The 27,841-nt window shown below is 47.6% G+C and overlaps 2 protein-coding genes across 2 annotated transcripts in view; both read left to right on the plus strand.

Moving 5' to 3' along the window:
• Positions 1 to 27,841, plus strand: part of B3GNT8 (UDP-GlcNAc:betaGal beta-1,3-N-acetylglucosaminyltransferase 8) — a 113,372-nt gene that overhangs the window by 52,061 nt on the left and 33,470 nt on the right. The window lies entirely within an intron of this gene.
• Positions 1,452 to 20,217, plus strand: DMAC2 (distal membrane arm assembly component 2). Its single transcript, XM_081019254.1, has 6 exons — positions 1,452 to 1,592; positions 5,247 to 5,437; positions 7,707 to 7,787; positions 10,216 to 10,343; positions 12,784 to 12,946; positions 19,681 to 20,217. Exons 1-6 carry the CDS (start codon positions 1,554 to 1,556, stop codon positions 19,898 to 19,900), a joined length of 822 nt encoding a protein of 273 aa, XP_080875380.1. The 5' UTR covers positions 1,452 to 1,553; the 3' UTR covers positions 19,901 to 20,217.

The raw sequence follows: 27,841 nt of genomic DNA on the forward strand, positions 1-27,841 counted from the left end.
GCTGGACCATAAAGAAGGCTGATCACCGAAGAATTGATGCTTTTGAATTATGGTGCTGGAGGAGACTCTTGAGAGTCCCATGGACTGCAAGAAGATCAAACGCATCCATTCTGAAGGAAATCAGCCCTGAGTGCTCACTGGAAGGACAGATCCTGAAGCTGAGGCTCCAATACTTTGGCCACCTCATGAGAAGAGAAGACTCCCTGGAAAAGACCCTGATGTTGGGAAAGATAGAGGGCACAAGGAGAAGGGGACGACAGAGAATGAGATGGTTGGATGGTGTTCTTGAAGCTACCAGCATGAGTTTGATCAAACTGCGGGAGGCAGTGGAGGACAGAAGTGCCTGGTGTGCTCTGGTCCATGGGGTCACAAAGAGTCGGACACGACTAAACGACTAAACAACAACAACAACAACAACAACAACAACAACAACAACTTGCAAGCTTCCCAGAGATATCAGCCTACTGCTTTTCAAAGGAAATGATGGATGCTCTCCTTTGGAGCCCAAGGAAGTATTAAGGAAAAGTTATTCTTAAGACAGTAGCTGGGCAAGGAAATGGTGGGGATGGTACATATAGAATAAGTAGAGAAGAAGAAGAACATATGTTTAGAGAAGATTGGAAAATGTTTATTGAATATATGGTGGAAAATTGTGTACACTTGAAAACGTTGGCAGCATTAAGATAAATTCAACAGTGTAAATAAGTTTTAATGGATGGAATAACGGAATACTGAATGGTTTATCTTTTGTAAAATATGCAGGAATTTATGATTTGCAAAATGAACTATGGAAAGAGAAGGGAAGTCATTGATATTTCAAGGATGTTTAAATGAGCATTCTAAATTGTAAAACAGAAAAAATTAATGATAGATAGATAGAGGAAATGGTGGGGATGGTAATAGTATTTCTCACTCTGACCTGGAGGAACCAGAAACTCAATGCAGGTTTTGCTTGTGAGCATGTGCTGAATGCCTTCCTTTTATTACACCAACTTGCACCCACCCATACAGTGCCTCTGTTCACATGCAGAGTGCTTCAAAGAGGCATATTTAAAACAATCTTTGTTAACGACAATCCCTTTGGACATTTGCAGACATTTCCAAAACCTCATTCTTTATTTAAATCACCACGATCTTGCAGAAATTAGATAAATCAATGTCGAAAACGACATATGAATTTTCAGCCTGGTTTCAATCTTCCTGTCGTGGCACCTGGTCAAAAGAATGAAATCCTGGCTAAGCCAGGAAAACCTTGTCTTGTTGTCAACCAGGGAAGAAGCCTTTACATGTTCAACACCTGGTCAAATGAATTTTATCTGATCGCACCATATCGATTTGGACAGGTCTTGCCCTCTTTCCTTAAAAGGAGCTCATCTCCTCCGCCTTGAGAACACATAGAGTAAATACATCTCCAATTCCAGGTAAGGGCAAGAAATCGACCGGAGACTTCATTTGCCGCCTTTGAGCATGCCCAGAATATAGGGCGCATGCTCAGTAGCATTGAAACTGGATCCTAGACGGCATTTCCGCCCTCCTTCAAGTGCCCGTACCGAATGTCACATGACTTGTCCAAGATGGCTGCGCCCATGTTGGTAAGTGCCCTGGTGGAGGTGCATGATTTTTCCCCCCCTTGGCAATCTTGTCTTGGCCATGTTAGCAGCGGAGCTGGAAGGACCGGGCCTGGGGAGTCGGAAGCGAGGAAGTGCTTACTTTCACACGACCGGCATGGAGAAGAGAATGTGCTGTTGTCGCTGCTTTCCATGTGGCTGCTGGGGAAATGGATGTGTCCCCCCCCCCGACTAATCTCTGCTCTGCCCGGTTGTCACCTTTTTTACGGGCTCTTCGCCCGCGCCGTTAGCAGCAACTTGGCAGACAGAAATTAAGCAAGGGGCGCTTATTCCTACTGTTGAATTTCTCCGCAAGCAAAGCTTCCATTTGGAGGAGTTTATCAGCAGCAAGACTTAAAAAAGTGGGAACCGGCAACACCCCTTGCATCTCCTGGGGGAAGATGATGAGTGCTCATAACTACTTTGGTTACCATGGTTGCCAACTTCTTATTATACCAGAGCTGCTGTGCTTTAACAGCTGTGACAAAAGAGATAATTTAGTAGCTGGAAACTTTCCCCATTACTGCATCTCTCTGCTGGTGATAGTTTCACCTGTAGCATTTTTGCCTGACACCTGCTACTGCTAAAAGCACAGGAGCCTTGCTAGGAAGATGTCAGCAGCACATTCTCCCATCCCAGCAGAAAGGGTTCCATAGCTGATGCTGCTCTTTCCCTTTCTCTCTCCTTTTGTACAGTCATTCATGGGGTCAGTTGCTCATATAATAGAGAAATGTGTGCTCGTATAATAGAGAAATGTATTTCTGAGTAGCCGAGTTCATAAGTGTCTAGTCTTTATTGTGTTTTGGCTAAACCGAAACACCTACAGCTCCCTGGGTTTGCACTTGTTTTCATTACAGTGGTACCTTGGGTTACAGATGCTTCAGGTTACAGACTCCGCTAACCCAGAAATAGTACCTCGGGTTAAGAACTTTGCTTCAGGATGAGAACAGAAATTATGCAGCGGCAGCAGGAGACCCCATTAGCTAAAGTGGTACCTCAGGTTAAGAACAGTTTCAGGTTAAGAACAGACCTCTGGAATGAATTAAGTGCTTAACCCGAGGTACCACTGTAATGTGGATTCCAAAAACAGTGTTTGCTGTATGACCAGCTGGTGGTGCTATACATCAACAAAAGATGCTGCTTCTGTGTTTTGACTATTCTATTCTGTACAGCATTCGTAATATGTAATTTTATAATGTTGGGTTGCTGTTTTGCCTGGCAGGGCTCTTGTGCTGTTAGCAACTGCATGGCAAACAGAAAATGTGTAGAAGGAGTTTTTGCCTTCACTGTTGTTTCCTTGCCAGGAAACCAGTCACCTGCTGGATTTCTGACCTTACCCAGGGTTGTGCACTAATTAAAAGGGTTACAGCTCAGTCCTGGCTATGTCTACTCCAGTGTAAACCCTGCTGAATTTAATGGGGCATGCTCCCAGGAAAGCACGGTTAGGATTGCAGCCTAATCCCATTTAGCTGAGAGTAAGCCCGGTAGAATTTAACGGAGCTTGTATCTGAGTAGACACTGTTAAGCTTGTACTGTGAACAGGAGACTTCCCTTGCTCACTGTGCAAAGTGGCAGCATGGAGAGCACCTCAGCAGCACAGCAGAGGTCTCACCTCTGCAAATATCCAGAGGAATCTGGTTGCTTGCTGTTAAAAATAGAACATTAACCTAGATCAGGCACCCCCGACCTGCCGCCCTCCAGATGTTTTGGCCTACAACTCCCATGATTCCTTGCTAACAGGACCAATGGTCAGGGATGATGGGAACTGTAGTCCAAAACATCTGGAAGGCCGAAGGTTGGGGATGCCTGACCTAGATGGACTACACGTTCCGATCCAGTTGGGTTTCTCTTTTGTTCTTATGGCTGCACAGGAAGAAAGTATGAAAGGTAACTCTGAAACTGCTGCTGTGCCATTTCCCTCCCGTGATTCATAAGGCAACATCCTAACTGCTTAACTAGTCTGGGATTTTTTTGAAGCGGATGCATCCAGCCTTGCTGCGGTGCCAGAGGGCAACTTGTAAACAGGACTTTTCTTTTCCCTGGCTTGTGATTGATTTGGTTGTCAGCTAGACAGGCTGGGAAGAAATGTGGTTAGTTGGTTTCCCTCTTTAACATTTCCTTTCCTGTTTCTCTGCTTGAGAGCAATTGAGCCCTTAATACATCTGTTTGGCACCTTGGATTGCGGATGGGATTGCAAATTCCTTCCTGGGTTTTGTCTCTTATGAGCAGTGTGTTGTCTGCGCACATTAGCAGATGGGGATGTTCACTTGCCACAAAGTTCTTTTTCTTTTTCTAGTCTGGCCGGTTTAGCAACCTTAGTTTGACAGATCTGGATGTAAGAGCTCCAGATCTGAATCAATATGGTGAAACAATATGGGCTCACCAGGAGGACCAGCTGTTGCTTGTGCATATAAAATGGGAATTGTGGCATATTTCTGTGGGTGGGTGTAGAAGGAGGCAAAGAAAGGATAAGGGGGGGGGGGGCAGCAGATCTAAATAGACTGGAGACCAGCACAAGAGCCCTGCTGGATCATACAAAGATATTTATTTATTCATACATACATACGTACCCTGCCTTTCCCCCCTGATGGGACTCAAGGCAGCTTACATATAAAAATAAGAACCACTAAAACATAAGTGAAAAAAACCCACTCATTAAAAAACAGTTGAACATTGATAGAAGTAAGTGTAAATACATATATGTAATCTCCTGCAGCCAATCAGAAGGCGCACCTTGGTTTTCGGTTTCAGGAGTCAAACGAACTTCCAGAACAGATTAAGTTCGAGAACCAATATTCCACTGTACATTGTTAAAAAAGTAGGGAAGAGGCTGTCCAGATGTTGTTAGACTCCAGCTCCTATCAGCCCCAGGCAACGTGAGCAATGGCCAAGGATGATGGCAGTTGGGCTGGGTGATAGATCACACCAAAGCGGTTTGAAGTCCATATTGTGATATCTGTTTCATAATATTTGACCTGGTGATATACTGCAAATCATGGTGTGTGTGATATATATCAGTGTGTGTGTGATATATATCAGTACAGTGGTACCTCGGGTTAAGAACTTAATTCATTCTGGAGGTCCGTTCTTAACCTGAAACTGTTCTTGACCTGAAGAACCACTTTAGCTAATGGGGTCTCCCACTGCTGCTGCGCCACAGGAGCACGATTTCTGTTCTCATCCTGAAGCAAAGTTCTTAACCCGAGGTACTATTTCTGGGTTAGCAGAGTCTGTAACCTGAAGCGTATGTAACCCTAGATACCACTGTATATCGCAATGTTTAGCTGGTGATATATTGCGATGTTGAAAACCACATATCGCCCAGTCCTAGGTGGGAGTTGGAGCCCACCAGCGTATATAGAGCAGAATATATAAGTGCCAGAAATTATGCGGGAGAGTTATATTGCAGAATGAGTTAACAAGCGGCTGGACCTGGAAAAGTGGAAGAACGGTGGCCTAAAAAGGATTTATTGTGTTAATGTGGGAAATGGTCACGTTACATTTCCAACCTCCCGTTGGAGATGCAAGAAGGAATGACACAAGGAAACTGCAATATTTCGACAAAATGTGTCTTCCTTTCCAAATAAAACTCTCTCTCTCCCCCCCCCCACCCCTACCCCTGTTTTGTTCTTTCTCCAGTTCCAGCACAGCAGAGGCTTCGTCTCATTATGCTACACCAGCCTCCGGTATAGGAGCAAATCAACTCTCCCCACTCCAGGTCCCGTGAAAAGCAAGTTTCTCCAGTACCTCTGCGACCGCTTCTATGACATCGAAACCATTGTAGACTTTGGCAAGAGGCTAAGGCTATGGAACGCACAAAGGAAAAACAGGTATATGCCCCTGCCTCGTGTTTTTCAGGAATGTTTCTGTTGGGAATCTGAGGTGAGAAACCCACGTGGCAGAAGTTGTCCCCAGTTCCAGTCACCACACAGAGGCAGCTTAAGGTCCAAGACAGTTTACAGCTGCAGAAGATAAGGCTTCAGTAATACAGTTCTGGGTACTGATGTATATGTACAGTTTGTAGGCTTTGCAGATACAGATACAGGCAACTCCCCACTTACGCACATTCAAGGCCTAAGGCCTCTCCCGGTATGCCCCATGGAGGACCTTAAGGTCCATAAATAGCAACACCCTAAAGGTCCCGGGCCCTAAGGAAGTCAGATTAGCCTCAACCAGAACCAGGGCCTTTTCAACACTGGCCCCAGCCTGGTGGAACGCTCTGTCTCATGAGACCAGGGCCCTGCAGGATCTGATTTCTTTCCGCAGGGCCTGTAAGACAGAGTTGTTCCGCCTGGCCTTTGGCTTGGAGCCAATTTGATTCCCCGTCTTTCTTTTTTTCTTTCTCCTCCTGTGATGAGGCTGTGTTTTAATGTTGTATTTAACCTTGTTTTTAAGTTGTATTTCAATCAACTTGTTTTTATTATTGGTTGTTAGCCGCCCTGAGCCCGCCTTGGCTGGGGAGGGCGGGGTATAAATAAAATTATTATTATTATTATTATTATTATTATTATTATTATTATTATTATGGTACGTGTGTGACCACAGATGCGGGCACCATTTTCGGCCCCGGAAGGGGGCAGGGTGAAGCGCATCACGCCAACACACACGTTGCCTTGGAACACAACCTCTGCGCAAATTACAGATATATACAAGCACAAAGTATTTCTGTTGCTCCAGCAATTAAGGCGTAACAGACTCCATCTCACAGACAGACTCGCTGACTGACTAATGAGCTGATATGCCTTAATCACTTATGGCAATGGTTCAGTGCTGCCTATATAGTAACAGGCTTTGCTGACCTTGCACATGTTGCCTTACCTCCCACATGGGGTGGTTTTGCCCATGAAGGAAATTAACCCCTTCCTCCATGTCCATTTCCTCCAACAGTTTCTAGACCAGAGGTGACCCTCTAGGCATTGCTGGGCTCCCAGCTCCCAGCTCCCACCAGCCCCAGCCGACATGGCCAAAGGGGAGGGATGATGGGAGTTGTAGTCCGACAGCCTGCCTGGGGATCCTTGGATCTGGGCTGTTTTCACACACTAGCAACACATCCTGTAGAATTCTATCTGTGATACTTCAGCTGCACAATCAGAATGGATTTCAGGAACCAAAAAGTCATACTGTATTGAAAAAATACGACTCTCGAGCCCTCTGGCCCCAGAATGGGAACCAGGCATTCCGTTTTGGTAACTGTAACCCCGGTTTAAGGAGCCATTTGGCACCTAGCTTATAAATAATAATAATTTTTTATTTATATCCCGCCCTCCCCAGCCGAAGCCGGGCTCAGAGCTGCTAACAACAGTAAAATAGTACAGCATTCTAAAATCAATTCATTATAAAATCAGTTCAAACCAAATTAATGGCAACCACTAGGCTAGAGTTCTGTGAGGAAAACCGAAGGAGAGGGTTACACTGTGCCTTGGCCAAAGGCCAGGCGGAACAGCTCCGTCTTGCAGGCCCTGCAGAAAGATTTCAAGTCCCGCAGGGCCCTAGTCTCTTGTGACAGAGCGTTCCATCAGATCGGGGCCACGGCCGAAAAAGCCCTGGCTCTGGTTGAGGCCAGCCTAACCTCCCTGTGGCCTGGGACCTCCAAGATGTTTTTATTTGAAGACCGTAAGGTCCTCCGCGGGGCATACCAGGAGAGGCGGTCCCATAGGTACGAGGGTCCTAGGCCGTATAGGGCTATAAAGGTTAAAACCAACACCTTAAACCTGATCCTATACTTCACCGGGAGCCAGTGCAGCTGGTTTAGCACCGGGTGAATGTGATCCCGTGACGAGGACCCCGTAAGGAGTCTCGCCTTGCCATTCTGCATCCGCTGGAATTTCTGGGTCAGTCTCAAGGGCAGCCCCACGTAGAGCGAGTTACAATAATCCAGTCTGGAGGAGAGCTCAGTGCAGAGGAAGATGGAGACAAAGTTGGAAAGGAAAGAGTGATTGAAAAATGAGCATATAAAGTGAGCTTCCTACTGTCAGAGTAGCTTTAGACCACGTTTGTTTGTTTTGTTTTAATGCCCTCCTTTAATGTGGGATCGGGTGAACGACAAAGAGCTGGTTACAAGTGATTTGAATGACTAACATGTCCCAACTTGACCCTCAGATACAACATCCAGGCGAAGAACTATTTTGGGGAAAATATCGCAGCTGCCGTCTTTGTCCTGGCTTTGAAGGGAAGCATTAGGTATGTCAAACGTGCCCCGGCCAAAGCACTGCATTGTGGGAGTTACCTGAGGATCTTCTCAGAGACTCTTGATCCCCCGAGGGCCTCTATAGATTCCCTCTTGGTGTTTTCTTTGATGTTCTTTCCAGTTTTATAGCCCAAGGCAGCTAGAATAAAACACGGAGGGCGGCTTGTTCTGCCAGTTTTCTGTGGGAGCCATTTTGTTGATCACAGTCACTTGTGCATTTAAAACCACCTCTAGAAAAACCCCTCAGGAAAGGAGAGAGAAAAGGCTTTTAAACAAACGTAGCTATTGTTTGCTGAGCTTCTTGTCATACAAAACTACATACAATGTATTTCAAAGCATAGGTAAAAATACCTTTTTTTGTTGTTCAATAAATTTATCAATGAATCAATGTTATTTATTGATACTTATTCAGAGATATACAGAAATATATACCCATTGTAAAGTATCTTTTTATATAATATGCTGAGATAAAACAGAGATAAGGAGAAATCTGAAGAAGAGAAAGCAAGAGAAAAGGAAAAGAAAGAAAAAACGAATGAAAGATAGAGTAGAAAAAAAGGAGTTCTGACTCTCTGCAGCTACATATGATTTTTATGATTCAACCATTCTCTCTTCTATAAACCAGTATATTTTTTTCAATCTTAAAATCCATATATTACAAGTTCATTTTCTCTTTCAGGCAGAAAGTCCCTAAGAAATTTTCAATCCTTAACAAATGTTAGTAGTGATTTTTCTCTAATTAAACATGTTAGCTTAGCCATCTCAGCCAAGTCCAATAATTTTATCAGTCATTCTTCTATAGTGGGTCTTTCCATCTTTTCACATGTAGTAGTTTCGTCGCAGTAATCCTATATTGGACTAATTGTCCATAATCCTTTTCTAATTGTATGTCCATTGGTCCTAAAAGAAAGAGTTCTGGCTTCAGTTGGAAATTAACTGGTAAAAATGTGTTGCAGTAGAAGCGTATTTGCATAAAAACACATGCGATAAAAAATGTACAAAGGAAGCCTCCATATCAGTAGCAGAAAAACTTGGCAGCGCATCTAACAGCAAACCCTATTGCCTAGGGCAGTCAAAGACCTCTGAGAAAAGGTTAAGTTTTTACCTGGTGCTACCTGTCAAGGAGCCAGGTGGAAATCACTGGGTAGAGCATGCCTGGATAGAGCGGGTGGCGCTGTGGTCTAAACCACTGAGCCTCTTGGGCTTGCCGATCAGAAGGTCGGTGGTTTGAATCCCCGTGACGGGGTGAGCTCCCGTTGCTCGGTCCCAGCTCCTGCCAACCTAGCAGTTCGAAAGCACGTCAAAGTGCAAGTACATAAATAGGCACCACTCCGGCGGGAAGGTAAACAGCGTTTCCGTGCGCTGCTCTGGTTCGCCAGAAGCGACTTAGTCATGCTGACCACATGAGCTGGAAGCTGTACACCGGCTCCCTTGGCCAGTAAAGCGAGATGAGCGCAGCAACCTCAGAGTCGTCCGCAACTGGACCTAACGGTCAGGGGTCCCTTTACCTTTACCTGCCAAGGAGCCAGGTGGAAATCACTAGGTAGAACATGCCATAATGGGGACCAGAAAAGGCCCTTTTCCCTTGCCAGCATTCTCTGAGCTTCTCTCAGAGTTAGAACCTGTTAAGCGTCCGAACCTAAGAACGGTCTTACAAAAAACGCCAGCACCCAAATTCTGTAGAGAGAAAAAGCCAGATTCTGAAATGATGATGAAGAAGAAGAAGAAGAAGAAGAAGAAGAAGAAGTTATTTATATGCTGCTCTCCCCAGCTGAAGCCGGGCTCAGAGCGGCTAACAACAGTAAAAATAACACAATTTACGTACATAAAATCACAACCAATTTATTGAAATACATTGTAAAATCAATTCAATTCTAAAATCAATTCAGAGTCAAATTAATGGCAACCATTGGGCTAGAGTTCTATGTGGATTACTGAAGGAGGGGGTCAGACTGTGCCCTGGCCAAAGGCCTGGTGGAACAGCTCCGTCTTGCAGGCCCTGCGGAAAGATGTCAAGTCCCGCAGGGCCCTAGTCTCTTGTGACAGAGCGTTCCACCAAGTCGGGGCCACAGCCGCAAAAGCCCTGGCTCTGGTTGAGGCCAGCCTATCCTCCCTGTGGCCCGGGACCTTTTGTTTGGAGACCATAAGGTCCTCCATGGAACATACTGCGCTGAGCCCGGGACTGCAGGCGAAAGCGAAAGCCTGCATTCGCCCCATAGGACACACACACATTTCCCCTTCATTTTTGGAGGGGAAAAAGTGCGTCCTATAGGGCGAAAAATACGGTAATCCTGCCAATTTTACACCCCTTGCGCACACACGCCATCTGCTTCCTGCCTTTTGCTGAAGCTGCCCCGTGAGAGAACCACCTACAAGAACGGGTTGTGTCAAATCAACAAAGCAGCATGGTTTTTGTTTCAGGCTCCGGGGCAAAACGGAATGGGAGGACCAGAAGGGCGGCTTGGTTTTCCTACAAGACAAAGACACCTGCTTGGAAGGAGCCAACCTCAGCGGCTCCATCATCAACTATGACGGCCTGGATAACCTGGGTAATAAGAAGTTGTGCTTTTGAGTGTCCAGAGGGCTTTCAGGTGGCCGGACCTGCGCTGTCCTCGCTGCAGGAATAGGCAGCTGGAGCCTCTGGGTTCAAATGTATCCGTCCTCCTACCCCCACAGCGGTTTCAAGCAGTTGTTAAATAGTAGGGGGAGGAGACAGGGGGCTGTTAATGAAATCTGCAAGCCTCCCCCCACCCGAATTCCCCAATTTTAGTTAAATCCCCCACACCTTCGTAGCCTTCTTTTTAAAAAAAGTAGCTAAAGGGGTCATCACAGAAGATAAGGAATCTGGGCCTCCTCTGTCCCTCTCTCCAAAGACACCCCTTCCCCTTACTGATCTTACCACTTTCTCCTGGTCCCCATCTGCACAATACATTAAATGTACTCTTACGCCACTTTAAGCAGCCATGGTTCCCCCCAAAGAATTCTGGGAGCTGTAGTTTGTTAAGGGTGCTGAGAGTTGTAAGGAGATCCCATTCTCCTCACAGAGCTACACTTTACAGAGTGGTTTAACAATCAGTCCCTCTTCTCAGTGAGCTCTGGAAAAGCGCTGCAGGAAGAAGCCTTTCCTTTTTAGCTGTCCTGGATCTTCAAAAATGCAGCCGCAAGTTCTAGTTCTAGTGTGGCAGAGAGACGGAGCAAAACTTTTCCCCTCACACTTTATCCAGGCCATTTGTAGTTTTATAAACTTCGGTTGTGTCGCCTCGCCGTTTCTCCAAACTGAGAAGCCCCGGGCACTGCAAACTTTCCTCCTAGGGAAATTGTTCCATCTTCCTAGATCATTCCCGGTTGCGCTTTTCTGAACCTTTTCCAACTCTGCAATCTCCTTTTTGAAGTGACACAATTAGAGTTGTACGTTGGCATTATTCGTTCCGTTTGCACCAGCCCAACCCCTTAGCAAGGCACAAGGAGGGCGAGTTTTTCAGGCGAGGTTGATCAGAACCACACATGGTATTCGAAGTGCAGTTGCAACATAGGTTTGTATGATGGTTGCTGTCTAACAGGAAAATTCAATAATACTATTAATAATTTTATAATTAATACCCCGCCCAATTGGCTGGGTTTCTCCAGCTACTCTGGGCTGCTTCCAACACATAGAAACATAATAAAACATCAAATGTTAAAAAACATTCCCTGAACAAGGCTGCCTTTGGATTTCTTCCTAAAGTTTTGTAGTTCTTTATCTCCTTGACATCTGATGGGAGGGCGTTCCACAAGGAGGGTGCCACTACAGATGCAGCTTCACATTTTTCAGTGAGGGAACCACCACTCAGAGCTGGATCTCAGTGTGAGGGGTTGGACGAAGGGGGTGGAGACGCTCCTTCAGGTATACTGGGCCGAGGCTGTTTAGGGCTTTAAAGGTCAGCACCAACACTTTGAATTGTGCTCGGAAACATATGGGAAGCCAGTGAAGATCCTTTAGGTCCGGTGTTATATGGTCACCAGTCTGGCAGCCACATCCTGGATTAGTTGTAGTTTCCGGGTCACCTTCAAAGGTAGCCCCACGTAGAGCGCATCACAGTAGTCCAAGTGGGAGATAACCAGAGCATGCACCACTCTGGCAAGACAGTGCGCAGGCAGGCAGGGTCTTATACTAGATGGAGCTGGTAGACAGCTGCCCTGGACACAGAACTGACCTGCAGTAGCCAGTGATTTTTTTCTGGTGATACACAATCATATGGGTGGAGGGGTGGTGTAGAAAAGGAAACGGCAATGTATCATCAAATAGCTATCATGCATCTGATAGAATTGGGTTCTGGGCAACACTTCTCCCCTCCCCCTCACTGCCCCTCCACATTAAATTTGTTAGGTGCTACAGTGCTGCTAGGACGTGGGTGGCGCTATGGGTTAAACCACAGAGCCTAGGACTTGCCGATCAGAAGGTCGGCGGTTCAAATCCCCGCGACGGGGTGAACTCCCGTTGCTCGGTCCCTGCTCCTGCCAACCTAGCAGTTCGAAAGCACGTCAAAGTGCAAGTAGATAAATAGGTACCACTCCGGCGGGAAGGTAAACGACGTTTCTGTGCACTGCTCTGGTTCGCCAGAAACGGCTTAGTCATGCTGGCCACATGACCCAGAAGCTGTACGCCGGCTCCCTCGGCCAGTAAAGCAAGATGAGTGCCGCAACCCCAGAGTCGGCCACAACTGGACCTAATGGTCAGGGGTGCCTTCACCTTTACAGTGCTGCTGTGTTTTTACTTTTATCTGTAAGCTGCCTTAAGTCCCTCTCAGAGAAGAAGGCAGGATATAAATAAATACATCATCATAATAATAGGGTTGCAGAGTTCTGATTTGTATCTCTTTTTAGCACTGAGCACACACCTGTCTGGACCACGTTACATACCGGCAGGCATTGCACGGGGGTTAGGCTAGATGCAGATTGGCCACAGCCAGTTTACAAACCTGCTTTTCCTTCCCGCCCTCCCTCCCGCAGTCAACCAAAGAAACCTGAAGCAGCTGGACCTCAGCAGGTGCCCCTACATCGACGACTGGAGTCTGAGTCGCCTTCACAACTTTGCAGACACCCTGCAGGAGCTTTCGCTGGCTGGGTGCCCGCAGGTCACGGAGAGGGGGCTGGCCTGCCTCCACCAGCTCGAGTGAGTACCAGTCAGTTGAAGGGGGTCCGAGTCGCGTTGCCTAGCAAGCAGGGGCTAGGAGTCTCCAGGGAACTCTTGCCTGAGAGCAGAATCCAGATACAAAGTCAGAGGTCCACTCTAGAGGTCAGGGAATGCAGACAATCACAGAGCCCAAGGGTCAAATGAAAGGTAGGGCCAGGAACCACAGGCGTTGCTTCCAGCACCTGACTGCTGCTGAGAGCTGTGTTTAAGAAGGCTGAAGCCAGCTGGTTCTCATCAGCGCCTTTTCTTCCGTGTCCTCGAAGGCTGATCAGCTGCAGGGGGAGTCCCAATGCATTCTCTTCCTTCAGGTGTAGCGTTCCCAAAGCAAGGAAGGATTGGACTCTGATTAATAAAATACGCACAAGGCTTGACCAGCAAGACTCTGGGAGGAGTGCGTGTAATAATTCCTCTCCACCCCTTGGCCCAGGTCGTTTTATTCACAAAAGAACTTTTTACACAGTGTTCGTAAGAACCAATCAGATTTCCTCTGAGCATTTCAAAAACCCCACGTGGGACAAAGTCAGATCAGAAGAAATTCTTTTAACTACAAAGAAACGATTTCCTACTCAAGCATGCATATGTAGTTCAGAGTAAATAAAATAGGAATAAAAGGAGGAATGCATTCAGCAAAACCCCAGAGGTCATAAACAGGAGTAAACAGGAGAGGCAGTATTTACTATCTCCTTGTGAACTCTCTTCCTGGCCCTTAAGATTTATCTAAAGATTAAACTACATCAAAGCTACCTTCTATCTTTATGACCCAGGATGCCTGATGAACAACTGGCCTGTGTTTTAGAATGCTTATACGTCCCTGTCAGGTGTGGAGAAAGCAAATGGCAGAGGTGGAGAGGCTTGTGGGATTCGATCAGAAACCATTGTCAATGAATCAAACCCAGTCAACGCAATGCTTTCATCGCGGACACAATGGCTCGCTTCATTTTTCATAATTCCTCATAGCAATCCCATCTGACCCCCACACTCTGGATATTTGCACCCCTACATTCAGGCTGCAGTTCAACAGGAGAAGCTGACCCCTGGCTCGTGACAGAGGGGCTTGTACTGGCAAAATTTGTAAATGCTGGAGGCCATCACAGCAGCCCCTGAAACCACTTTCCCAAAAATTCAGACCCAGTGGATTTGCAGACTTCCTCTGTGCCAGTCTACCGCTGGGGCTGATGGGAGTTGTAGTGCACCTGGTTGGGGGGCACCTGGTTGGCAATGGCAGCTCTGTGCTAACCTGCCAGAGAGAGAGCTGTGAAACTTGAAAGCCTTGCCATCACCTCATTTGCCTTGCCCGGAGCAAGAAAGAGCAGGTTGTTGTCTAAGTGCTCCAGCAGGCAATGGCCTGGCTCACAATAATCTCAAGAATCCTTAGCTAAAATAAACGATGGCTTGATGTGCTAGTGCACTGCTCGCAAAATTGACTTGCAAGCACTTCGTACGTACACACACCCTCTCTCTCTCACGCACACAAGAACACACTCCCGTTACTGCTGGGAAGCAAGCCATGGTCTGGTTTGTCATAATGCTCAGTCCAGACATGGTTTGTTTCCCCCACAAAGCAGAAGTGCCACGCCACTAACAAATCTGGGATCAAGAGAAACAAGCCACAAGTTATGAAAATCCAGTACAGTCATACTGTATAAATATGCTTCAGGTTGAGCGCTTTCGGGTTGCGCTCCACGGCGACCCGGAAGTAACGGAGCGCGTTACTTCCGGGTTTCGCTGCTCGCGCATGCGCAGACAGTAAAAATGATGTCATGCGCGGAAGCGATGAAACGCGTCCCGCGCATGCGCAGACTCGCTGTCGCATCTTATGTTCCATTCGGGATGCGAACAGGGCTCCGGAACGGATCCCATTCGCATCCCAAGGTACCACTGTAGGACAGTAAGGGGAGAAATGGAGGGCCTACATTTGATGACAGCTGTGGGAGAACTGGGCACCATTTGAGGAAAACAGCCTGGTAGGACGAATTCTGCCTGTTGGCCAGAAGTTCCCCTCCTCTGGTCTGAGGTGGCGCAAGCAGCTGAAATTGTAGTTTGCTTCTCCCTTTGTGTTCTCCATCCATAAGAAGAGCCTGCAGGATCAGGCCAGGGACCCATTTAGTCCAGCATACTGTCCTCTTTTTTCTTTTTTTTAATCTTTATTGGTTTTACAGATTTTGCAAATTTCACCATCATAATACATAATACATACCTTATTCCTTTTAACCTTAATACTTTAACTCTAAACAAGTTTGTACTTTCCTCCCTCCTCCTTCTGGTTTCTCTATATTTTCTTTATATTTAGGCATTTGTCAGAGGACCTTAAGGTCCATGAATAATTAGTTTAGAGGTCCCAGGCCCTAAGGAAGTCAGATTATCCTCCACCAGGGCCAGGGCCTTCTCAGTGATGGCTCCGACCTGGTGGAATGCTCTGTCCCATGAGACCAGGGCCCTGCTGGATTTAACTTCCTTCCGCAGGGCCTGTAAGACAGAGCTATTCTGCCTGGCTTTCAATTTGAACCTGGCCTGATCTTTTATTCCCCTTCCTTCCCCCCCTCTCCCCTTTTTGTGAAGATTACCCACTCTGGGATCCCACAGCTAATTCTCCCCTGGCCTCCTTGCTGGCCCAAATAGGACTAATTCAGCCAGCTAGCCCTGGTGATCATCTAATGTTTCTTGGATGGATTTCCCCCCTAAATTGATTTTTGATTTTATTGTTATTTACGCTTTTTACCGTATTTTATGCTGGGGTTTTTTGTAGCATCATTTAAGTGTTTTAAATTTGTTGTTAAGTGCCCTGAGCCTGTTTTCCTGAACCGGGAAGGGCGGGGTATAAATAAAAGTATTATTATTATTATTATTATTATTATTTATTATGTTTACATTCTATGTGTACTTAATACTATGGAATAATACTATTCAAAATTTCAATTAAATATGCATCCTTCCATTGTTGTAATATATTCGTTCAATGTTCTTAAATCCTCCTTCCACAGAGTAATGGATTAAAACTGGTACACATGAAACACACACACACACACACACACACACACACACACACACACACTTGTTTTTCACGTGTACCAGTTTTAATCCATTCCTCTGACTTTGTGGAAGCACGTTTGGTGCTGAAACCTTGCAAGGAACACTTCGGATCCTAGTTGTCTAAATACTCTCCTGCCTTTAGCTGCTCAGCTCACATTTGCCCTTGATCTGAAGAATGGAGGCAGCAATGTTTGCTGAATACCAGTTACCAGAAACCACAGGAGGGAAAGAGGGGTCCTGTGTTCGAGTACTGCTTGGTGGTTTCCCACCGGAGGCCCAGGATAGCCCCTGTGAGAATGGGAGGCTGGACTAGATGTGCCCCCTGGCCTGATCCCGCAGGCTCTTCTTACAGATGGAAAACCAGTGGTCTTCCAGGAGTTGTTGGACTATGGTTCCCAAGGGTTGCAAAGGATGACGGGAGTTGTAGTCTGGAAGCGTTTGGAAGGTTTGCCGGTCCCCGATCTAAACCATGTGGACCGAAAGGCGAGGGAAGCACTTTAAAGGTTTTAACCTTTAAACCCCTATACTGCCTAGGTCCCTCGTACCTACGGGACCGCCTCTCCTGGTATGTCCCACGGAGGACCTTACGGTCTTCAAACAAAAACATCTTGGAGATCCCAGGCCACAGGGAGCTTAGGCTGGCCTCAACCAGAGCCAGGGTTTTTTTGGCCGTGGCCCCAATCTGGTGAAACGCGCTGTCACAAGAGACCAGGGCCCTGCGGGACTTGACATCTTTCCACAGGGCCTGCAAGATGGAGCTGTTCCACCAGGCCTTTGGCCAAGGCACAGTCTGACCCCCTCCTTGGGTAATCTTCACAGAACTCTAGCCCAATGGTTGCCATTAATTTGATTTTGAATTGATTTTAGAATGAATTGATTTTAGAATGCTGTGTTACTTTTATTGTTATTTAATAATAATAATAATAATAATAATAATAAGCCACTCTGAGCCTGGCTTCGGCTGGGGAGGGCAGAATATAAATAAAAAAATATTATTATTATTATTATTATTATTAAAGCTGCCGTGAGTCAGGCAGAGACAACTAGGGAATCAGGACAATCTGGAAGAGGTTCAGGTCATGGAGCATCTTCCTTGATTTGCAACCCTGAGTCAGGACAGGGTGTGGCCGTTGAAGATGAGCTGTTCCTTTAGGCTCTCTGCCACCCACAGTGTCGCCCATTTTCCAAAGGTGATTTCCCCTTTCGGTTGTTTCGGGCCGGCTGTTCAGGACTGCCCCGTGATCCTGAATAGCAGGAACTTCAGGAGCCAGAAAAGGAAACGTTTCTCCCCACAACCTGCCATTAGCTTATGGAATTCCCTGCCACTAAAATTCCACCAGCTTGGGTATTTGTTTATTCATTTATTTTTAAAAGGATTAAGCAACGTTTATGGAGCAGCCAAGCTGCCGAGGGCTGTTAGCCATCACAGCTAAATGGATCCTCCACGTTCAGAGGCACTGTATCTTCGCAACCTTCATAATTCTCTGTTTTAGTAATACTCCAGAAAGCTAGCCGATCTGGTTTGTTGAATTTGTGCATTGCTCATAAGTCCCAAAGCGATTTACAAGGACCAAACAAGTAATACAGTAGAAAATACAAAAAACGTATTTTTAAAAAATATAATCAGAGTAAACACAAAGCAGTCTAAAAAAAAGTGCATGGGGGTGGATCATGTAAGTTAACCTGAAGCCCCGCAGATTAAAAGCAGGACTAGCTAAATGAACCTTGGGTTGATTGGTTAAATTTGCCTCTAGTATTTTTTTTAAAATGGGAGTGGGCAGTTCTTCTTCAGCCCAGTGGACACATGTCCTTGTGGGTGGTAAAGGTAAAGGTAAAGGGATCCCTGACCATTAGGTCCAGTCGTGGCCGACTCTGGAGTTGTGGCACTCATCTCACTTTATTTGCCGAGGGAGCCGGCGTACAGCTTCCGGGTCATATGGCCAGCATGACTAAGCCGCTTCTGGCGAACCAGACCAGCGCACGGAAATGGCGTTTACCTTCCCGCCGGAGCGGTACCTATTTATCTACTTTCACTTTGACATGCTTTCGAACTGCTAGGTTGGCAGGAGCAGGGACCGAGCAATGAGAGCTTACCCCGTCGCGGGGATTCGAACCGCCAACCTTCCGATCGGCAAGCCCTAGGCTCTGTGGTTTAACCCACAGCGCCACCCGCGTCCCCCCCTTATGGGTGGGGGCAGAGGCACAAAGTGGGCAGGGCAGCAGATGGGGCTTTCACCTTTGCACTACAGGGCTACATTCCGGCCATGTACAAAATAGACATTTCTGCAACGCCCCTGTCCATCCAGCCACATGAGAGGCACTCGTAGGACTTATTTCAGCTAATGAACATCACCTGAGGAAGAGCGATGGAGCAGCACTGGTAGAAGACCTGTCACGACCCAGGAAGCATCTCAAGGGATTCTGTATTCAGTCCCTGAGTGTGAGTCCCTAGTTTAGGCTTCTGTTTACGAAATTTAAATTTCTCTCCTCACTGCAGAAGGTCCTGAAGTGGATTCCAACCCAAATAAAAACACGATGGCAATAAAAATAATAATCAAATAAACTTGTTGAAATCACACTGAAGTATATTCAAGGATTCAATGTCATAAAAGGGTTTATCCCCGATATTACCCCTCTACCTAGCCTACGGTGAACCAGGAAACAAAGCATTCGATCATGGTTCATAACCGTGAACACGCTTCTGCACCCGTATTTTGAAAGAACCGACGTCCTTGCATTGAGACATGATGTGTGTGTGTCACGGCTTAGAGGAGGCCTTGCAGTTCTGTTTTAAGATTACATTTGCCGTCCTGCATAAGGGGTAAGATTAGTTTTCATAAAGGCTAAATTAGTATTTGGCTCAGCTAATTGGGGGCACTGTTTTACTCAACCAAGAGGCGGTTAACTGATTGCTGCAACTGATTAATTGGCCACACACCAGAACCCTCATTAAAATCCCCTCTGATTAATCCATTAAGGCTTTGGGTGTTTAATCTACCATCGAGTGTTGTTGTTGTTGCTGAGTCATTTAGTCATGTCTGACTCTTCGTGACCCCCTGGACCAGAGCACGCCAGGAACTCCTGTCTTCCACTGCCTCCCGCAGTTTGGTCAAACTCATGCTGGTAGATTCGAGAACACTGTCCCACCATCTCGTCCTCTGTAGTCCCCTTCTCCTTGTGCCCTCCATCTTTCCTCGCATCAGGGTCTTTTCCAGGGAGTCTTCTCTTCTGAGGCAGCCAAAGTATTGGAGCCTCAGCTTCACGATCTGTCCTTCCAGTGAGCACTCAGGGCTGATTTCCTTCAGAATGGATCGGTTTGATCTTCTTGCAGTCCATGGGACTCTCAAGAGCAGGCACCCCCAACCTTTGGCCCTCCAGATGTTTTGGCCTACAACTCCCATGATCCCTAGCTAACAGGACCAGTGGTCAGGGATGATGGGAATTGTAGTCCAAAACATCTGGACGGCCGAAGGTTGGGGATGCCTGCTCAAGAGTCGCCTCCAGCACCATAATTCAAAAGCATAAATTCTTTGGTGATCAGCCGCCTTTATGGTCCAGCTCTCACTTCCATACGTCACTACAACTCTGCTGAAAGCCCTGCTTGCTTTTTTTTTTTTTTTTTTTTTTGCTCTCTGTTGGTAAAAATTTGCTTTATGAACCCTCCCTCCCTCTTGTCCTTTCAGGAATCTCAGGTTCTTGGATGTCTCTGACCTGCCCTCTGTCCGCCACAAAGAACTGGTTCGGATCCTGCTGGAGGAGATGCTGCCTCAGTGTCGCATTGTGGGGATGAACTATCCCGAGGGGGTGGACCTGCCCTTGGACTCTGACAAACACGGAGGCGAAATAGAGGAGGAGCACCAGGGAGGTGCTGGAAGCCAGAAAAAGAGAGAAGTCGCTATTTGAATGGGGAGGGCCGCATCTCAGAGACTCTTCCCCACCACCACCAACCATGCAAATCGGAGCGTTCCCCCAAAGGCGACACAAAGACAACAAAAGACGTGGTTGCTCTAAAGCAGCAATGGGGAATCTGTAGCTTTCCAGGTGCTACTGGACTCCAATTCCCATCAGCCCAGGCCAGCTTGGTTGGTGTTGAGGCATGATGGGACTTGGAGTCCAACAACACAGTTTCCCCACCCTTGTTCTAAAGAATGCCTGCCCTACGGTTATTTCACCTTCCTTATGTTCCTCCACATAATAAACAGACCCTCCGTATTCTGGCAGTGTGTACCTCTGAGCTTTTATTGTTCCCTTTTTAAAATACAGTGGTACCTCGGGTTACATACACTTCAGGTTACATACGCTTCAGGTTACAGACTCCGCTAACCCAGAAATAGTACCTCGGGTTAAGAACTTTGCTTCAGGATGAGAACAGAAATCGTGCTCTGATGATGCGGCAGCAGCAGAAGACCCCATTAGCTAGAGTGGTGCTTCAGGTTAAGAATGGACCTCCGGAACGAATTAAGTACTTAACCCGAGGTACCAGTGTAGTTTGGTGAGCACAGAACCAGAGTTGTTGTTGCAGGCATCTGTCTGTCTCAAGAGACAATGGAGTGCACCTCCGGGGGTGAAGTCAAATGGCTGTGTTAGGAGCACTGAAGTGAGCTCCCTGGGGCGCAAGCCTGGGCAGTGTGGATGGAGGTCCGGGGCTGCTCAGTTGACAAGACCCCCCTCTTAGCCTCTCTGATGCGGTCCAACGGAAAGATGAGCAAGATGTTGGGCATAAGCTTGGCTGCAGGAGTTGATGGAAGGAGGCGTACAAGGCACCATCCAACCGCCTTAGGGACAACTTCAGATTTGTGTAGGGTTTACTCCGGAGCCTTTTCTTCTCCCAAAGATATCCTGCAAGGCACCAGAGGGTTAGGATCAGAGTTTCCCTTCTCCTTGATGGGCCACCTTCCCAGGCTGACGAGCCCCATCTGCACTTAGAACGAAAGCAGCTTTTGGTATAAAATAGCATGGGTGTCCTGAACTTGCGGACGTGGGTGGCGCTGTGGGTTACACCACAGAGTCTAGGGCTTGCCGATCGGAAGGTCGGTGGTTTGAATCTCCACGACGGGGTGAGCTCCCGTTGCTCAGTCCCCGCTTCTGCCAACCTAGCAGCTCGAAAGCATGTCCAAGTGCAAGTAGATAAATAGGTACTGCTCCAGCAGGAAGGTAAATGGCGTTTCCTTGCGCTGCTCTGGTTTGCCAGAGGCGGCTTAGTCATGCTGGCCACATGACCCGGAAGCTGTACGCCGGCTCTCTAGGCCAATAAAGCGAGATGAGCGCCGCAACCCCAGAGTTGTCCGCGACTGGACTTAATTGTCAGGGGCCCCTTTACCTTTTACCTGAACTTTCAGGCCCCTAGGAACAAATAGTTCAGTTAATTGATCTATTGCATCCTTCTCCAGGACGTGGGTGGCGCTGTGGGTTAAACCACAGAGCCTAGGGCTTGCCGATCAGAAGGTTGGCGGTTCAAATCACCGCGAGGGGGTGAGCTCCCGTTGCTCGGTCCCTGCTCCTGCCAACCCAGCAGTTCAAAAGCACCTCAAAGTGCAAGTAGATAAATAGGTACCGCTCCAGCGGGAAGGTAAATGACGTTTCCGTGCGCTGCTCTGGTTCGCCAGAAGCGGCTTAGTCCTGCTGGCCACATGACCCGGAAGCTGTACACCGGCTCCCTCGGCCAATAAAGCAAGATGAGCGCCGCAACCTCAGAGCCGGCCATGACTGGACCTAATGGTCAGGGGTCCCTTTACCTTTTTATCCTTCTTCAACTGGTGCTGTTCTAGATGTTTTGGACAACAGCTGTTGTGCTGGTTTGGACAGATGGTGTTATTGTGACCCGAAATGTCTGATGGGTGAGGCTGACTTAGTATCGCAGGCTGTTTCTAACAGACCAATCCGCCCCAAAATGCAGAGCATAAAGGCAACTGGCCTTCCCCTTCATCTCTCAGAACCTGGCATTTAGAGGTAGACTGCCTTTGAAGAGGGAGGCTCCACTAAGCCTTTCTGACATTGGAAGGGGGTCCTGCAACATGGCTGGGTCCAAAATGAACTGTAGGTGTCCGGTAACAATAAAAGTGGCCTTGCAGGCATCCCTCTGGCAGTCCCACCGGCTTTGGAAGATGGCCTTGTTTTTGTTTGTTTGTTTTCAAAAAATTTTATTCATTTTATAACAAAAATAAAATACACAAACAGAAAAGACAAACAATACAAACAAATTCTTGTCATATCCTTATTTTATAAACATTGTTAAATGGGCTTCCCCAAGTCCCACCTATTTAATTTTCATTTTACTTCATCTTTAGCAGTTTACATATATCATAATTTCTAACCATCTTTCCCCCCCCCCACTTACTTTAACCATAAAAAACTTCACATTTTATCACTTGCAAAATACACTAACTTCTACTTCTAACCCTACCGCCTATATCCACTTCCAAAGCTATTCTAAAATTTAAATATTAATATTTTTTTCAAATATTCCTTAAACTTCTTCCAATCTTCTTCCACCATCTCTTCTCTCTGGTCTCGGAGTCTCCCGGTCAGTTCGGCAGGGAGACGGCCTTGTTGAATCTGTGTCAGGAATACAGTTTGCGTGGCAAAGAAGAAGAAGAAGAAGAAGAAAGGGATTTTGTTTCCTGTTTTGTCCTCCTGTGCAGCAATGTGTACACGTCCTCGCTTGCTGGTCCTGCTCATCCTCACAGGTTTGTTTGTTTTCTGACTGCGCTCAAATCCGTCGCTTGCACCCGTTGCCAGAGGCACCACCCGCCATTTGCCCCCTTACGGCACGTCTGCCAGTTTGCCTCTTGTTGATGGCGCTTGGCCTTAGAGCCTCAGGTGCTGAGCACCTGAGCTGTGCGGTTGGCAGGCTGTTGACGAAAACACAGCGATATTTTTGCAAGTAAGAACAAGCCTTGCGGTGGCGGCAGGCCTGCGGGATTTACACACTCACAGAAGAGGCCTTGTTGCAGCAGCTGCAGACAAGGAAGATGCTTTCTCCCTGTTGGCTAAATAAATCATTTAAAGCAGGCCTTACGCACTCCAGTGTTGAAAGGGTTCTTGGATACAAGAAGTATTGACTTGCCTGCTGGATGCCCAAGTGCACTTGAAGAGACAGGGAGGCTTTTAAACTGAATATGCATTTGGGAACGCCTTTTCTGAACCTTTTTGCCTTATACCTGCACAGTGGCCACGCTCCTGCTGCAACCCACCTGGGATCAGGCCGCAACCTGCCAATTGAAGGCCAGGGGTCTAGCAGATGGCATTGAACTTTCCTGCCAACTTCCAGTGCGGCTGCCAGGAAAAAGGTAAAGGGACCCCCGACCGTTAGGTCCAGTCGCGGACGACTCTGGGGTTCTGGTGCTCATCTCGCTTTACTGGCCGAGGGAGCCGGCGTACAGCTTCCGGGTCATGTGGCCGGCATGACTAAGCCGCTTCTGGCGAACCAGAGCAGTGCACGGAAACGCCGTTTACTTTCCCGCCAGAGCGGTACCTATTTATCTACTTGCACTTTGACATGCTTTCGAACTGCTAGGTGGGTAGGAGCTGGGACCGAACAACGGGAGCTCACCCTGTCACGGGGATTCAAACCGCCAACCTTCTGATCGGCAAGTCCTAGGCTCTGTGGTTTAGACCACAGCGCCACCCATGTATTGGCAATTCTAAAGCAAGAACAGGGAACCTCGGGCTTCAGGAGCGAAATAGGCCCCACCAGCAGCAGAGTGTTTTTGTGTCAGGAGTGGATCAGTAATAAATCACACGGGATAAGTGAACTCTCTATTAGGAGAAACAAGGTCTGCGCAGAAGTGCTAGGCCTACTGAGCACAGCAACTCTTCTCGGCAGGTCCTGTGGCACTTGTGGAGACTGAAGGCCTTCCCTCAGCTGCCTAAGTCTCCTCCCCAGGTCCTTCCCAAGCAATCTGAGACTATGCCGGTGTGCCTGATTTTGATCCTCTCATTTCAGCCCTCTTCTGGTCCTGGGAGACCAGCAGGAGGAGAGCTCGCTGTGGCAGGAGGGGGAGACACCCTGTCTTCTTCACCAGCCGGTCTTCCTGCACAAAGGTCAAAAGTCAACCGTTTAGGGCGGTGCAGGAAGTGTCGTTCCCACCCCCCCGGCACTGAGCAGGGGGCACAAAATTGAGAAGATCCATTTCGGGGTGCCAATTTCTGGCCTCACACAGGGTGCCATATTACAAAACGTTACCCCAGTGCACCCGTTTTTGCCCCGCCTGCTTTTGTCCGTGGCCCCGCCCACCCCTGACATGGCCCCGCCCCTGAAAGGGAATATGGCACCCAGGGTGAAAAGGGTCCCAGTTCTCGAGTTATTTCAACAGAGGTTTGCCTCCTCCTTATCCTAACACAGCAAAGCTCGCCTTGCATTGCCTGTTCCTCCTACAGTCCCCGACACACAAGTGAAGTCTTTTTTCTGATCTAAGCCCACCAGTGATTTCCAGAAGCGAGATCTGCCGCCATCGTTTCCTGCGCAGGCTCTCAGCCACTGGAGTTAATTTCCTCTGTGAAGCATAGTAGTGTGTGTGTGTATCTTCTGTTGCCTTCTGTTCATCCCTGTGCTGTACCAGAAATACAGTACTGTGCATCGTGCGTGTCCAGCGCCCTTGGCTTTCCAGTATTTGTCAGAAAAAAGTCCATTCCCATTGGCTTCCTTCTTGCTGAGCATTTGTTTCTTACTTGTGATGATTAATCCACAGTGGCCAACTTCTCTCTCCCTCCCTCCCATGAAAAGCCATTACACAATTTAAATTAAATTTCAGACCGGGCCTCTCTTGCTGTCTTTAGTCTGTGTTTCCTGTTTGCCATGGGCCATTAATGACCCAATGGATCCATTGTAAAAGGCCCAGAGAGGGCTGAGAAATGTGACTGTGAGTGACGTCAGTAGTAGCAGAACAGAATGTGTAATGTGGTTTCTTGCTTGCCTCATCTCCGGGTCTTGGGTTTGGCCTCAGAGACCTCCTGAGGACCCTGACGAAAACCCAGCTTGCCCTGTGCCCGGTTACAGAATCATAGAATTGTAGACTTGGAATCAGGGGTGCCAAATTGAATAACAAAATATCGTTGCCCTCGCCCCACATAATCGATCGCATGAGGCAGTGCACACACACACACCATTTGAATGGGAATGCCCATCAACTTTGTGGGGGCCCAGCCCCCTCAAATCTTCTATTGTGGGGGCTGAAGCCCCTACTGTTAAGTTGTGGGTGAACATATCAGACGACACAGCAATTCTTCAAACAGCTCTTGTTTATTCACAGGCCAGGACAGAACTGAACTGAAGGGTTCAGTCAGCCTGCTTATATAGAGCTCCAGTACAACGTAACTGTATCAACTTTCTAAAACTATCCAATCACTGAACGTCACTTTCGATCCCTTATTTGCATAACTAGCTACAGTATCCCCCTGCTGGCCCAGGGTGAGAACTTCAGTACACAACACCTACGGCCCCTGGGAGTTGGCTCCCATGCTTGCAAGGGACCCTGAGGGTCATCTAGTGCAACCCCCTGCAATGCAGAAATCTTTTGCCCAACACGGGACTCGAACCCACAACCCTAAGACTAAGAGTCTCATGCTCTGCCGACTGAGCTAGACCCTGAACTCAGGCTTTGGCAAGTCTGAAGCCTAAAGCCTGAGCCTGCGTAGACTCATGTGTGTGTGTGTGTGTGTGTGTGTGTGTGTGTGTGTGTCTAGCCTTGTGGAGAGCAAGCTTTCAGTCCCTCCGTTCATTCTGCTGTCCGCACTCTCCCCTCCTTCAGTCTGGGTTTATTCCTACCTAGGCCTCTCCCTTTTCAGAGTAGCCTTGGTATGAGAAAATCCAGACAATAGAGCAAAGGCAAGTCACAGGAAGTTCTCTATCTTCATTAAACGACAGCACGGACGAGACCTTAGCTGGAGGCAACAACCCTCTGCGTGTCAACAAGACCGCCATAAACGAGGAGGAAACTTCTGTCTCTCTCTGCCCAACTTGAGGTCTGCTCCCTTTCCTGTTACCTCTTATGGAACGAGCAGGCGCAGGATTGTCACACCATTTTATTTTTAACCGCTGGTGTCCCCCCCCCCCCAAATTCAGTTGCAAACTCGCCTTATCGCCTCCTCGTGTTCTTTGTGGTTGCTGTCGCACGAAAATGTGACACAGGCCTGGAGCAAAGTATGTGTCTCCCTTGACATCTATGCGCCTCAACTCCTTCTCCCTCAGCCCCGTTTGTCTTCCCACGGAAGAGATAGAGCTGTTTCGTTAGACAGGGCTTGTGGGGGTTCCTTCGAGCCCAAGGTAGCATTCTTCCTAAAGCTGCTTTTTTGCATATATGTGTTTGTGCAGGGTGGTTTTTTCCTGCCCCCTCCATGATCAGACATTCCTGCTGCTGCCTCTGGCCACGTGGGATGGGTGTTGAGCTGTGGTCTAAACCACTGAGCCTCTTGGGCTTGCCGATCAGAAGGTCGGCGGTTCGAATCCTCGTGACAGAGTGAGCTCCCGTTGCTCTGTCCCAGCTCCTGCCAACCTAGCAGTTCGAAAGCACACCTGTGCAAGTAGATAAATAGATACCACGACAACAGGAAGGTAAACGGCGTTTCCGTGCGCTCTGGTTTCCGTCACGGTGTCCTATTGCACCAGAAGCAGTTTAGTCCTGCTGGCCACATGACCCGGAAAGCTGTCTGTGGACAAACACCAGCTCCCTCGGCCTGAAAGCAAGATGAGCGCCGCAACCCCAGTCGCCTTTGACTGGACTTAACCATCCAGGGGTCCTTTACCTTTTTACCATCAAGGCAGGACTTCAGGGTCCTCACTCAGCAGAAGGGCCCCACCCATTCGGGTTGCCACCCGTCCCTAGAAAAACGTGATTGCCCCGTTTTTTGGACGAAAGTGTCCCCTGTCCCATTTGGACTTCAAACAGGACACCATATTTCCTGTTTTTGAGATTGGCCGGCCCAAAACAACAATACAGAGAAGGGGGAAGGAGTGGCGTTCTCTCCCTCCCTCGCCCCCTGGAGGTCATATGTGGGGAACCCCCCCTCCGCAAAGTGGGGGGAGGATTTGGTGTCATGCGAGTGTGTGTGTGCCCCCCAATCCCCACCTTCCGGCCTGTCCTTTCTTTTGCCTGACCTGTCCCGTATTTTGCCTGACCAAAGATGGCAACCTTACGCCCAGTGATTGGCTCCACCACATTTTGAATCAACCAGAAGTGGGAAGAAGGAGGGCCATTTGGGCAGGGCCTCAGGCTCAACAGGAGCCTCAGGTTTATAATAAATAATAATAATAATAATACATTTTTATTTATTTTTAGGGTCTTCTCGGTAGTGGCGCCCGCCCTGTGAAACGCCCTCCCTTCAGATGTGAAGGAAATAAGCAGCTATCTTCTTTTTAAAAGACATCTGAAGGCAGCCCTGCTTAGGGAAGTTTTTAATATTTAATGCTGTATTGTTTTTAACACTTGATTGGAAGCCGCCCAGAGTGGCTGGGGAAACTCAGCCAGATGGGCGTGGTATAAATAATAAATTATTATTATTATTGTTATACCCCACCCTTCCAGGTTCAAAAACCGGGCTCAGGGCGGCAAACAACAAATTTAAAACACTTAATTATAAAAGCAGCATAAAATACAGTATAAAAACATGAATAACAGTAAATTCAAAAATCAAAAAGATAATCCCCAGGGCTAGCTGGCTGAATTGGTCCTACTTGGGCCAGCGAGGAGGCCAGAGGAGAATTAGCTGTGGGGTTTAGAGACGTGTTAATTTTTTCTTCTTTCTTTTGCATTTGATCATAGAATTGTAGAGCTGGCAGGGTCTCTGAGGGTCATCTGGTCCAACACCCTACAATGCAGAAATCTCAACTAAAGCACCCATGACAGA

The sequence above is a fragment of the Podarcis pityusensis genome (assembly GCF_964106645.2).
Source record: "Podarcis pityusensis genome assembly, chromosome: 8".
NCBI classification, from domain to species: domain Eukaryota; kingdom Metazoa; phylum Chordata; class Lepidosauria; order Squamata; family Lacertidae; genus Podarcis; species Podarcis pityusensis.